The 13,217-nt window shown below is 37.4% G+C and overlaps 2 protein-coding genes across 2 annotated transcripts in view; both read right to left on the reverse strand.

Annotated features, from left to right (window-relative positions):
• LOTGIDRAFT_165080 (hypothetical protein) overlaps positions 1 to 214 on the reverse strand; it is a gene marked incomplete at both ends in the record, with an annotated part of 1,209 nt that extends 995 nt beyond the window's left edge. The window contains one exon of the mRNA XM_009061600.1: positions 119 to 214. Coding sequence (XP_009059848.1) covers positions 119 to 214 — 96 coding nt within the window. The remainder of the gene's footprint in view (positions 1 to 118) is intronic.
• A 300-nt stretch (positions 215 to 514) lies between these two features.
• On the reverse strand, positions 515 to 8,403 carry LOTGIDRAFT_165081 (hypothetical protein; the record flags this gene model as incomplete). Its single annotated transcript, XM_009061601.1, has 20 exons — positions 515 to 622; positions 940 to 1,030; positions 1,388 to 1,471; positions 1,569 to 1,673; positions 1,846 to 1,970; positions 2,159 to 2,395; positions 2,616 to 2,753; positions 3,055 to 3,174; positions 3,473 to 3,534; positions 3,876 to 3,993; positions 4,218 to 4,352; positions 4,688 to 4,899; positions 5,051 to 5,186; positions 5,339 to 5,474; positions 5,924 to 5,982; positions 6,364 to 6,479; positions 6,623 to 6,762; positions 7,171 to 7,297; positions 7,560 to 8,109; positions 8,326 to 8,403. The coding sequence occupies 20 exons, from the start codon at positions 8,401 to 8,403 to the stop codon at positions 515 to 517; spliced, it is 2,877 nt and encodes a 958-aa protein (XP_009059849.1).
• Between the last annotated feature and the right edge of the window lie 4,814 nt (positions 8,404 to 13,217).

Below are 13,217 nucleotides of genomic sequence, written 5' to 3' on the forward strand. Positions count from 1 at the left end.
GGGGGTATGGAGAAGAGAAACACCATGCACATGCTAGAAGAGATACGAAAGCCATTCAATATTTGAGGGTTTTTAACGAAACCAGCCATTGCTCTACTGAAAGTGATAAATACATTACCTGGGGATCGCCTTTAGCAGCAGAATATGCATAATAGTTGGCTGCCTTTTCTACATCTCTGTGAGCTTGACACCCGAACCAATAATAGTCTCCCATCTTCACTAGAGCTGCATTATTATTATTTCATAATTACTATTTCATCTACATAATTACGCCATGAGATGATTTTTTTGAAAGAGAGCAAGATCCGTTACTGCTAGTCTAGGTGTTAAATAGGCGATGAGTTTTATGCTGTAATTATCTATTTTATTGATATATTCATTCATTTATTTATTCATTCATTCATTCATTAATCTCCAAGAATAGTTACTGCATATTAAGACGCAAGTTAGATCATTCATTCATTCATTGTTCATTCATTCATTCATTCATTCATTCATTCATTCATTCATTCATTCATTCATTCATCTTACCATAAGAATTGATAATGTGTAATTCTCTCTGTATACTGATGTTATAATGTCGCCACTGGCATTCTTTCTCTATATAGTGAGTGATTCCTTCCTACAACAGAGACCAGATCCGATCAGTTATCTATGAACTCGCAACCCCAAGGTTGTAACCAGATCCGTTTCGGATCGGAACGTAGGTTAGGGTCAGATGACGAACTGGTGCAAATGAGATGGTTCTACTAAATAGCCATTTACACTCAAATCAATTCAAAGGTATGGTGTCACATATTTGGCATATCCACCTCCAGTAGGGTAAGCACATACAGACTATCATACCGACTTTCAGCTTATTCAATCAACTGTGGATGACGTGGATTGTTACTATATATTTATCTTAGATTTCTAGGAAATATGATACCATGTCCTCACCTTATTTTCTTCGCACAGATAAGCAGTGTTAAAAGCACCAATTTCAGATCCGGTTTCCGCTGTCATCAAGTAATAAAACAATGCTTGTGGTCTGAAAATGGTTAGGCGATACATATTATAAGATCCTGATTCTAAACAGACAACGTCTCTTATACCAGCAACTATTTGCTAGCTATCCACCCACAAGACAACTACTGTACTAATCGTGTTACTAGCTTGTTGGACTCGACAATTTGGTATGCTCTACAATTCTGTTTCCTCGGAAAAACGTTCTGCTAACTAGTTTGACTCTTTCACAATTTGCTTACATGTAGGACACCACTCTCTTCTGTGACTAAAATTTAGGAACCAAACTTCATATCCGTTATGCATGAAATGAAACGGAGTTTATCGTCTAAGAATTCATTGCCAAGTTGCCTGTGATCATTAAGGATAATGTGATACTTACATATCTAGTCGTCTCCAGGCATGCAGAGCTTTATGAAGGATATTTCCCAGAGCTGGATTTTGTTCCGAGAGATGCCTCGCCCATCTACAAAATTGATGCAAATGACAGTACTGTAAATTAAACCAAGCTCGTCTTCACAGAATTCTGACCTTGGTCAATGACACTTGCAGTCACTACAGACCTTCCACACAGTGCTCCTTGATCCCAATAGTTGTGAGAGTTATAACTGATCTTAAAGTTTCCGGATAAGGTTAAAACTAAATGAATTTCATGTAAGGTCCTCTCGCTATTTGCATACAAAAACAATATTTACTTCAAAGTTTAATAAGAATTGAGATTGTATTGGCCATTTTGGGGCATGGTTTCACAGTATGATGCTAGCACACACTACCGTTTTAACCATCCTAAACACGATCATGAGACACAAGTTTTATCAATTTGATGGGGGTAAAACTTACTCAGAGGCACCGGTGACATCTCTGCTCAAGACTTTTGATCCTTTCATACACATATAGGCGAACCATACACCAGCATCCACATGACCCTTGGAGGCAGCGAATGACATATACTGCTTAGCTTTTAACTGAAAAAATTGAAAACATCAAGAACAATGTAAGGTCCAAAGTATTGCTTTATCGTCTCTGAGAGCCACCTGAGAGCAAAACTTTCGTTGATTCGTTAATTAGAACAATTAGAAAATAATCCAAAAGCTTTAGTAGGAGTTGAGTTTTGACTCAGAACGACTCTTACGCGTGGCGGATCTACACTTACCAAATCAGCGGGTTCATTCGGTATCTTTCCATTCATTGCCATATATCCCAGATAATACCCAGCATCCGGTATTCGTTTCTGATAGGCCTGTATTAACAGATTATAAGCTTTTGTATAGTTTCTTTCTCTTTCTAAGGCAATCCACCCCAGTGCTGTTATAGCATTTGGATTCATCTGAGCTGCGGCCTTCTCCACAATTTTTTTTCCTTCTGTTTCGTTCTTCTTAGATCCAGTTCCCTGCAATATTCAATCCAATTTCAAGTCAGCGAACGGTGTGTTACTTAAATGAACCCACATCTAAAGTAATAATGTGTACCCAACACCCAAGGCAACAACACCCGAGACATTAACAGATATGTATCCAACGTCTAAAGCAATGAATATTTAACCACTATCTAAAGCAATAACAAATAAAATATGTACCGAGCAGCTCAAGCAGTAACCAAAGTGTACCCACCTTATATAGCAGGATACCATAATCATACATAGCTTCAGGATCTTGTTGTTCAGCACCAGCTTTAAAATAATTCATAGCAGCATCAATATTCCTCTTGACACCATTCTGACCCCAAAATAATGTCTTGCCGATATTCCTCTGTAATAGACGAAGTGGACATTCTTTTTATAAAACTGCTTTTGAGTACATAATATTTTTACTCCTCGAAAAGCAAGTTGCGGCTACAAAATTTCTTGAGAGCACTTGTTTGTTTTCTTTTTCAATTTGGGACCCAATGATTGAACGTTAAAGACTTGGACAAGATAGGTTTGCACCACAAAGTTCTGCACCGAAAGCATGCTGCAATCTTTCCAAAACCAATTGCAATAATCTATACTCGTGTTTGGTAACTGTTAAAGCTAGCAGAGCTTTGCCAATGTTCAAGAAGAGTGCTACAGACCTGAGCGGAGAGGACACCAGCCTGAGCTTGATGTTTCAACCATAAGAAGATGTCTCCCTCTTCGTCAGTTTGCTGCTGGAGCTTGGCTTCATCCGTTAATCTCACTGATTCAGTCAATACCTGCAATGGAAACAAAGAAAAGGCATTTTGAGATGACGTCTCATTTGTCTTGCTTTCTTTCTACTCCAAACCTTTATACTGTACAAAGTGTTGCTGAACCATTAGCTTTTATCCGATCTTCCAGTCAGAGACTCAGATAGCAGAGAATCCATCGTCCCTTATCTAGCCTAGTATAACGGTTAGAACTAACTGGCTTGACCAATTCAGTCTCGTTGACTTTGCTACCAGTCATATACTGTTGGAACATACAACGAAACAACCATGCACAGCATCAAGATGATATATAAAGTATCCTTACATTATGGTTTTTATGAGCATCTATATCTTGTCTTGTTTTATCTGCTACATAGTTATAATATACTGAAAATATAGAACACCTCTTAAATATAACACCTTTAATATTATACGTGTGCTTTAATTTGCCTAGTTCAAGTGTTGTGCCCCCAGGTGGCACCAGTGGCGCAATAAATAGCGCCACCTTTACGTATTTCGTTGTGAGACTCTGTGTGAAAATTGAACAGATAGCAATGTTTCTGTACATCTGCTAAATATGGAAAGAAGGATTCAGAGTCTTCCGCCTCCAATGGACAGCGAGGGCACAGGTTTCAGAGTTAAACACCTTGGAGTTAAACACCTTACTTTTCTGAGTCTTTTAAGGCACAAAATAATTCCAGGAATTTTATTTGTCGAAAAATACTTACAATAAGAGTGTTCTCTATCATACGGTACACCATCAATACCAATCATATGTTTATTACCCAGAGCCATTGTCGCTAATCTGTGGCCTTCCATGGACGCCATCATCAGATACGCCTGACTCTGAAAGACATGGTGGAACATAGATATAAACATAAACATAAAGTCCATGAAACTGTACATTCGAGATCTCTATTGTTTTCATTACTACTAAGACCATTCTCAGTTGGAAAACTTACTCTCAAAGAGGCATCAGGTGTTTCGGAAAGTTTGTACACTCTGTGGCTTAAAGCTTTTCAATTAAGGTTTAATATTATGTATATCTGAAAAACGAGTTGATAACGTACCTGTATTTGATCGGATTTAAAATAGATACCATTATTTAGAATAACGGCCAACATAAACATGGCGTCTGTATTGCCGAGGCAAGACGATTGTTTCAACAGAGGTACAGCTCGTGGTATTCTACTTAACTTCTCGTCCTGGAAAATAAACAGTTCAAAGATTTAAAGTTTCAAAGATTCAAAATACTGCTGATTATATCCATGCACGCACTGATTCTTACTGATTTCAAATGTTCTCTTTCTTTCTTCCGATGCTGATATTTACTATAGTGTATGTGGCGTATGTATTATAAAGATGGGTCTTGCATATTAAAGGCAAATTCTGCACCACAGCACCCCACCTCCCTTGACACCAGTATTACTTATTTTCGCAATTGCGTGATAAAGCCCTTATAATATTGACGTTGAACATAGTCCAGAGACACCCGTTCCAACCCCGCGCCGAGTCTCCTATTCTCCGGACTGGTACTTACTATGATTGCGGTAGCGTTATTATAAAGATGGGTGGCCACGTCTGGCATATTTTTGGGTGATAATGTTTGGCCGCCAAAGACAATTCTTCTAATATAACTATTGATGATTCTATAGTATCGACTACGATGATCTCTGCTAATTGGACATGTTTTGTTTTGTAAGTTCTTGGTCACTGATCTTCTGATTTCATAGAATGAACTGTAGCACACATCTAGAAACAGAAAGGGTAGCGTAGAATTTCATTAATGTTGCGTTGGTCTACATGCCAAAGGTACTGTTTGGTCAAAGAAAATCTGACGCAAAGAATATAAACTATGAGCCTCAGTAGTATTCCTTGAAAGAAGTTGTTTTAATTTTATTACCTTTTCTGACCGTGTTCTTCAATTTACTGTAATGTTTGACTCTGCTTTCAATCCAGGTGATGAAGTTAGAGCATCTTTCTTCTCGTGGTGTCAGATCGAGTTGAAACATTGGATGTTTCAGGCTTGGATACGGGATCTGGAGAATATGAACCAAATAGTCAAAAATTGTTTTGCTGAAAGTATAATCAATGAAAGAATAAAATTGCGAAGTACTAACGATCCTAAAAGTAAAAGGAAAGTTGGATAGGATGTTAATCCATTGATCTTGCTAAGTGCCAATCGACTTACTTTCTCTGGTTGAATCCATTGACCACGATAATAAACAGTTTCTCCTATATATCCTACAAACGTAGTAAACCTTTTGTTATCACCACCAAATGCTACATATCCATCTGTATCATCCATTATTACATCTTGTCCGTATCTACATTATAATAACAATTAGGAGGAGAGGGGGTTGGGGGGGGGGGGCTGTGGGTGGGGATGTAGGGGTGGAGGATGCCCTGAAAGTATTCCAAATATTTTGCGAGCTATCTGTTATCATCAACAAATACTATATATCCATCTGTATCGTCCATTATAACATCTTGTAGATATCTACATTATAATAACAAGGAACCGGAAGTAACTCCAAGGCGATGCCTGTATGTTATTTGTGTCGTGTGTCGAAACTTTGTCGTATTGAAAGTGCGATATCTTTGAGATGGGGAGAGCCTACGCCCTTGGAGTATATCTTGATTGTATCACTGGTGTATTATCTGTGATTTGTATTGACAATATGAACAACCGAAACAAATGCATTATAAAAGGGAAGTGGACTTTATACCTAAGAAAAGTGTGACAATTTCAACATTAGATGTTGTGATTACTTACGTATATTGGGTTACTGAAGTTTGATTCCAGTTTTTACCATAGTTTAATGTTATCAACCACTGAAATCAGATAACAGTGATTTCATTCTTCAAGACTTAACTAAAGTCGTATATTGTTAAGCATTTCAATAATTATAGGAACTACAGACATCTTGCAGAAATTAGAATGATGCAAGTCGAAGCCGTTAATGTGTCTGATAATCATAAGAAAAACTTCAGAAAACACTCTGAAAATCCCTTAAGGTGCCCTCAGATAATAGTGATCACCAATTGCGTATGGTTAAGAATAATGAAAGTGGCCATGAGCACCGAACGCAACTCACAACTCAGTTACATGAGAGTCACGTTCTAAACTTATGACCGATAATCTAATTCGCAACTCGTGATAGCTTTGGTGTGAGGTATCTTTAAATTAAGATGTCATATCGTCTCCATACTCACAGATCTATGTTGGAAATTAAGAGTCAATCGGAACCATTGGTGTTGTGGTAGTTTAAATGGTGGTTTCATGGCATAGTTCTTTTTGTCAGCGAGGAATACCTCCAACTGGAACGTTCCTAAAATGGGATTTATCTGAGTTTGAAAACAATCTCGAAACTTCATGGAAAACAAAAATAATTCAGAACACGTTACACCATCGCCATCAAATAATTTCAAAATTACCCCCAGGTTGAAAACCCCTACCCTAAAATCAACTTACCATCATCGAGAACAATTAAAGCTGGAGTGAGAGAAGTGTCCCAATTACCAGCTGTCATCAAAGAACAGAATTTTCTCTTTTGAGAATATTTACCATAAGGACAATACTTGTTGATATACAGCCACATCGATACTGTAAATCTACAATAGAATACGGAAATGAAAGGAATGGAGTTTTACGTCCTGTATCCGTTTGACCTTATGAGGGCAGGTAACTCCATGCAATGGGGAAAGTTTTTCCAAGACAGCGACATAAGCCTATTTGTATAGACTTTCAAAATCAAGAGGTCATGGGAGCCTCGATAAAATGTCCCATCCAAACAGCAAGACTATTTTTCATATCAGCTAAGTCACACACGCCTATCCTCACACGTGCATCAATGACAGTGGCAAGCAGATTGATCAGTCGGTAGGTATTATCTCTGTCTTACGACACAAAGAAATCAGTCAATTAATTGTAGTCTGTAATCAAAACAGAGTAGCTCCCCTTTTTCAAGTTTATTTCAACTAACTGATTGTTTGATGGCGATGAAAATCGGTTTTACTTACGTAGGTTTAGTAATAGAGTTTCGCCTCTCCGCTTCCAAGTCTGGGTTTCTGTACGGTTTGAACGATCTGTAAATACCATACCCGAGACCGTTCATAGCCGCAGGGTAGGTCACTGCTCTGATAGTCTCTATAATATAATCCAGAATTTAATTAAACTATCAGTGATTCTGAGTTCGGACCACAGAGTTCCTATAGCATAAAGTAGCCAATTCAGTAGAATTAAAATGAATTTGGAAGGTGTATCGCTATGAGAAAATATATATAATGAGCATTGATTACTTTAAACAGACTCTCTGACTAGAGGACATGGAAATCGTGTCCTCAATTGACAGACTCAGTTGGGAAACTCGCATGGTAAAGGAGGGGGAGGGGTAGGGGGGTATATTTACCTCGTTCGACAGGACAACTTTGAGACCAAGTGACTGGCATTTTACATAGAATATTCCAATACCATATTTTACATGCCCTCCATGGTCGGATATGCTTTCGCGAGAACACGTCTGGGATTTTGACATCATAGAATACCTTTGTTTTAGCAGCAGAGAAAACATCGCCATTTTGTTTTGCTTGCTGCAATTGTTCTTTTGTTATAATCCAAGCGCGAAGCTTCGCGGAGTTGACCAAAACCACGGCTCGATTTAAACGGCTTGGTTTAAAAGATACTGAATTTGGCAACCGAATTCTAATCCTTCGTTTTCTGAGTGGAGTTGGTTGCGTACATTTCCAAAATTTAGTATATGTTCGTGTCGTTTTATTATCTGCATAGAGTATTTGCACTTCCGTTCCCACAATGCTGTGCTGTAAACAACTGTACTCCAGTGTTAACAGTGTGGTACTGTCGAGTTCATTTGGAGGATTCACAATCTTCACAAATTCCTGATTAACAAGCTTTTGATTGTCTTGAACTATAGATAGGATCTCTGGTTTTGTACAATTCACCTGAAAGATAAATCAAGAAGCGAAACGTGTAGATAATTAAAACAGAATCTTTTATTAAACGGATTCCATGACATAGAAAATTACACGAAATACCGGTGCTTAAAATCCGCTGCGCATTCAAATATACAAATATACGCGAATCAATTCCTTTAACTTTCCTTCAAACATTATCTCAAGCATTTGAATCCATTTTGACGAAATCTTTGAACACTTTACCTTTAAAACAGTAGAGAAAGTCAAAATAATCACAAAAATTAATTTAGAAATAGCTGTACGTTCACTCTTGATCGCCATGTTGTCAAATTCCGTCAATAGTTTCTCACGTGACTGAGTACCAAATGTTACCCCAGAAGAAAATGGCGATGAAAAGTTTCCTCAAGATGTTGTCAAACTTGTATTGATTTACAAATATGAGACGATTATATTGTCATTAGGTCTGTTTGTATGTATAGTGCTCAAAATCGATACACAGGCGGAATGCATGACAGACTGAGGACAATAGTTCCTACAGGGAGGCCGGTCCCACTTCGTCGACATCCCCCTTCCCCCAGATGACCTCTACTCAGCCCCTCCATCGAAACGCCATCGTATAGTTCCCCTGTACTCACCAGTGAAAGTCTAAAAATGATTTAGTAAGTTCAAAGGTAAACATGGAAATTCTTGTTTGGTTTAAGCGACTATAATGTACTAAGAAGCTGTTTACTTTCAGTGATCAATACATGTTAGCTAATTTCTAATATAGATTTATCTCCCGTAGAATGCACTTGAAATTAAACATGTACATTATAATGACACTGACAAACTCAGGTCCGTAGCCATCCTCCATTGTTCAGAGGGGCAATCATATATCCCGAGGGGCAATGGTGTATATTTGTTAAGTTTCAGTAATGAAATGGGTCAGTTGTCAGAATTTTTTCAGTTGGGGGGGTGGGGAGAGAGCATTCTCCTACCCTTTCCCCTCTCTCCCACCCCCTGTAACTACGTGCCTTCAGATATTTCTGAATCAATATGACTGATTTCAGCCTGCGCTAGCGTTTCGTTGTCAGTTTAAAATTATCACTTCCGTCACCATTCGACTCATTTCTTGCGTTGCATATGCGCATTATTAAGCTGTGCGTCAACATTTTGACTAATTACGTCTTACGTCAACGACCTTAAAAACTCATGTTTATGCTGATTTTTTTTGAAAAACCAAAAATATTGAGTTACAAATTGCGTCTAAAATTCTAACCCAATTACTACCGTGACGATAATAATTATGATATATATAATTATCGATTAGCCGAGATCGATATTTGATCTCTTTGATCGATACATAATGATTGATTTTTTTCAACCGAATCGGACATTAGATTGAGAACAAGATACCCTTCAATGTGAAATTTAAAAAAAAAAATTTATGTAAGCCTTATAAAAAATGTTTGCTGTCCCCTCACATCTTCCAAGACCGTCGAAAGTCTTGAGACCAAGCCCAACAATTTATTGAAGAGTTGATGTGGCATGGCATGTGCACTCTTTTCGAAACAACCTCATTTCATTTCTCGACTGGGTCTTGATATTTAGGTTTGACTACTCAATATCCCTTACGGAGAGGTCACATAGTTAAGAATGTATATTTGATAAACTATTAATCAATGCTTGTATAATTTGTCCATCAGATTTAGAAAGATTTAGTTCGTAACAAAGGGGTTGAATTTTGCAGAATGGAAAAAAGTTTTTATAACAAATAGCAACATATTTTATCTTATAAGCCTATTGAATTTGAAATTTGAAAGCATTTTGATTTATAATTAGTGAGTTATTTCCCTTCCTTAAAATTCTTCAAAGCAACACGGTGTCCCACCCTTAGTATACTTATAAACCTTAATGAAATTTGAGTATTTGTAAAGCCAGTGGCCTCAAATTAACCACAGATCTTAACGGATCTCAAGTTTCTGACGAGCGATTGACAAGGCAAGGTTATTCATGAGTCATGAATATTATCGCACCACATTGCGACTTGTGACAGACGATTATGTTATTATGATAGAAGGAATTTGAGAAGTGCAATTGTATATGGAATCGAAAACAATAAAATTTTCAGTTGATTATATTTTGAATGATCACGTACACACATAGGTGTGCTCAGTTTATATACTCCATTTGACATACGAAATTAGGTCTAGTTCTAACATGGAAATAACACACAAACGCAGTTCACAACCATTTTGAATCTGTATCTCGACTTAATAAGTCGAATTTTGATAAAGGCTAGAATATTTCAACAAATTCTTCAAATCACATTCAGAGGTTCAGAAATGGCTTGAAATGTGATTTGAAGGCCTTGTTGAAATATTATAGCCTTTATCAAAATTCGACTTATCAAGGGTAAAAAGATTCAAAATGGCTGTGAACTACGTCCGTGTATGTTATTTCCATGTAAGAATCATACGTAGTTTTGAATGCACCATTCGACTGCTCCGGGCTTTAAATCACAAACTTTCATTCCGATATGTAGTTCTTTTTATTCAAAGGCAATTTCAGGTTGGAAAGTGTGTTATTTCAGATTTTGTGGTCGGAGGGAGAATATGAATAAGCGTCCTGTTCTTTAAATTCTGCTCGGCGTTTACTATTATCTACCCATGTCTATGTGCCCCGTGTGGATATTTAGGGGCAATAATCAACTAGACAAATTATATAACTAAACTTCTAATTTACAAGCCTCTTTGTTAGTTATTCAAGTCATGGCAAGACTGTACGCAATGTTTAGCAAAGGAATTATTCTACCCCGAAACATAATAGACTAATCTGAATTACATTTGGACACGTCCTCGAACGTGCATTATTGTCTTTGACCGAATTTTCATCAATTTTCACATTCGTAAGTCCCATAAATAAGGATATATAACTTCTAAATCGTTTTTCAACTACTAAGGTTGGGCAAGGTCTCAAGCTGGGAGCCTAATCGCATGGTATATCGTGACAATAAGATTGATCAGGTTATTCACTGCCTCGCTGACCAGTAATAATACAGTCATAATGAGTTTTTATAATTAGTTTAGGTAACTTAATATGTTAATCACCCTCTTATAAAACTTTGTCCTCAGAAAACGTTGTTTCGGTTTATGCATAGAGACACCCTCCCCCCTCCATTCCCCAGTCCCCCTGCCTCCCCCCCTCTCCCAAAAATTATAAATAAGTTCCCTATTTTAAAAATTACACGTGCGTGCATGAAACTATTAAATGTCAAAAACTCGCAAGCTGGTGTTTAAAGAAACAATGGTGCTCGGACTAAAAACCAAAATGCCCTCATAAACGATGCATTGTCTTCGGTATGAATGTAATTTGGCATGAACAGTTTTGCTGAGAAAATTACACTGTAGCACGACAGGGGTATTAACAAAATATTTTCATTGAGTGCATTGGAAATTTGATAGCTCCCCACCCCCAAAGAAAAATTGAGCCCAGTAGAGCAATTCTCATTTAAGTTTTCCCGATTACCGACGGGACACTTGAGGTCACTTAAGGTTGACTTTAAAATCGGATAAGTTGTACTTATAACTTGTAATACGTCACAGAGCGTTGCGTCTACGTCAATTTCGTTGACGTAAGTATTCGGCGCATTATATAGGTTAAGAAGATCGGGAAAGTTTGGCAACAATATGTACATTATATTATATTTAGAAAACCACGATTATGGACAAACAACAATCTGCTTCTAATGTAAACACGACGTTTCGTACAGGTCGACGCTATGCAAGATCTGTGACTGAATTATAACATTTCATATGCATTCCTTAAAGGTCTTAAGGCAATTGTAAAGAGGTTGTCTAAATTTTTTATGTGTACCAGGCATACTGATAGCATCAATTTTCAGACAGACGTCTGTGGTTCCTGCAGTTCCCCTAAAACTAAGTGTTTTATGACTAATCGCATATATGCTTTATCACATCTAATCAAATGAGGATGAAAAAAGACAACAGGTTAATTCATTTCTTTAACATGGCAATTTAAATTTTCCTGTTCCAAATTTGACGATTGTATCACAAAATTCACAATAGGTTTGCTGTTCCACTGCACTAGGTTGGTTAGTGTGTTGTTCTGATGGAGCAATATTATGGCACTATCCTCACTTCGGAGGAAACCTCTTGAACACGGCAAAATGTCTGAATCAACGATAAAAAATAATTAGAAATTTTCAGAGCGGAACACCGTTCAATACAACTGATTATATTTAATACATTGTTTCTCAATATTAATATTTCTATTATGATGTTTGAAGAAGAACTATCAGAGCTGGTCGCCTGTGAACAAGTTTATTATCACGATTACAAGAGGAAAACAACAAAGTCAGAAAAAATCTATTATTAAGAGTGAGGAAGTTCATAGAAACTGCTATGTAAAGCACTTGCCGAGGTCACAAGTTATCTGTTAAAAATAGGGTGGAGTTAACAGAGTTAGTACTTAGTTTTGATCATGAAAAACTAAACTGGTAATCTTCAATAAATTTAATAAATAGTTAGTCTTCTTACAATCAGTTTTAAAAGACTACTCAAAGGGAGTATGAGTAGCAAATCTAATGGTCACGGTGCCTGGTGGCGTTCTGAAACTGGATTTATCCCATTCGGAAATGCGGCGTGGTTCAGAAAGACGCGTCCTCTTTAACCTGGTGCCAGGCTTGATCCCTGGATGGTTGAGATAATACCTTCGGGTATATTTTAACCTGGTTTTACCGTCAGTGTTGCAGGTCAGTGGGGCTGATATGGTAAAAACATCTAGTCGTTGGATAGGACAATAAATCGAGGCCCCCGTTCTACAGGCTGTGTAATCAAAAGATCCCTCGACAAATTTAGCATGTTAATACCGCTGTCAGAGAGAAATTTCCCGCTTTGCACACTTCTCATTACTCGAAGTTCACCTGAAATAAAATATCAAAAGCTGTATTTTAATCAGATTTACTGTTTATCACAGGGGCTTTTATGAATTCGTTAACAAGTTAGACTAAAGTGTTATATCCTACAGTTAATGAAAACGGGTACCCTGGCTTTTCCTATCAGACATCAAAAAGCTAATGGTATTTATTACGCGTTGTATTGACCGAACAAACAACTTAATTAGCCATTGTCCAC

Source organism: Lottia gigantea (assembly GCF_000327385.1).
Source record: "Lottia gigantea unplaced genomic scaffold LOTGIsca_49, whole genome shotgun sequence".
Lineage (NCBI taxonomy): Eukaryota > Metazoa > Mollusca > Gastropoda > Lottiidae > Lottia > Lottia gigantea.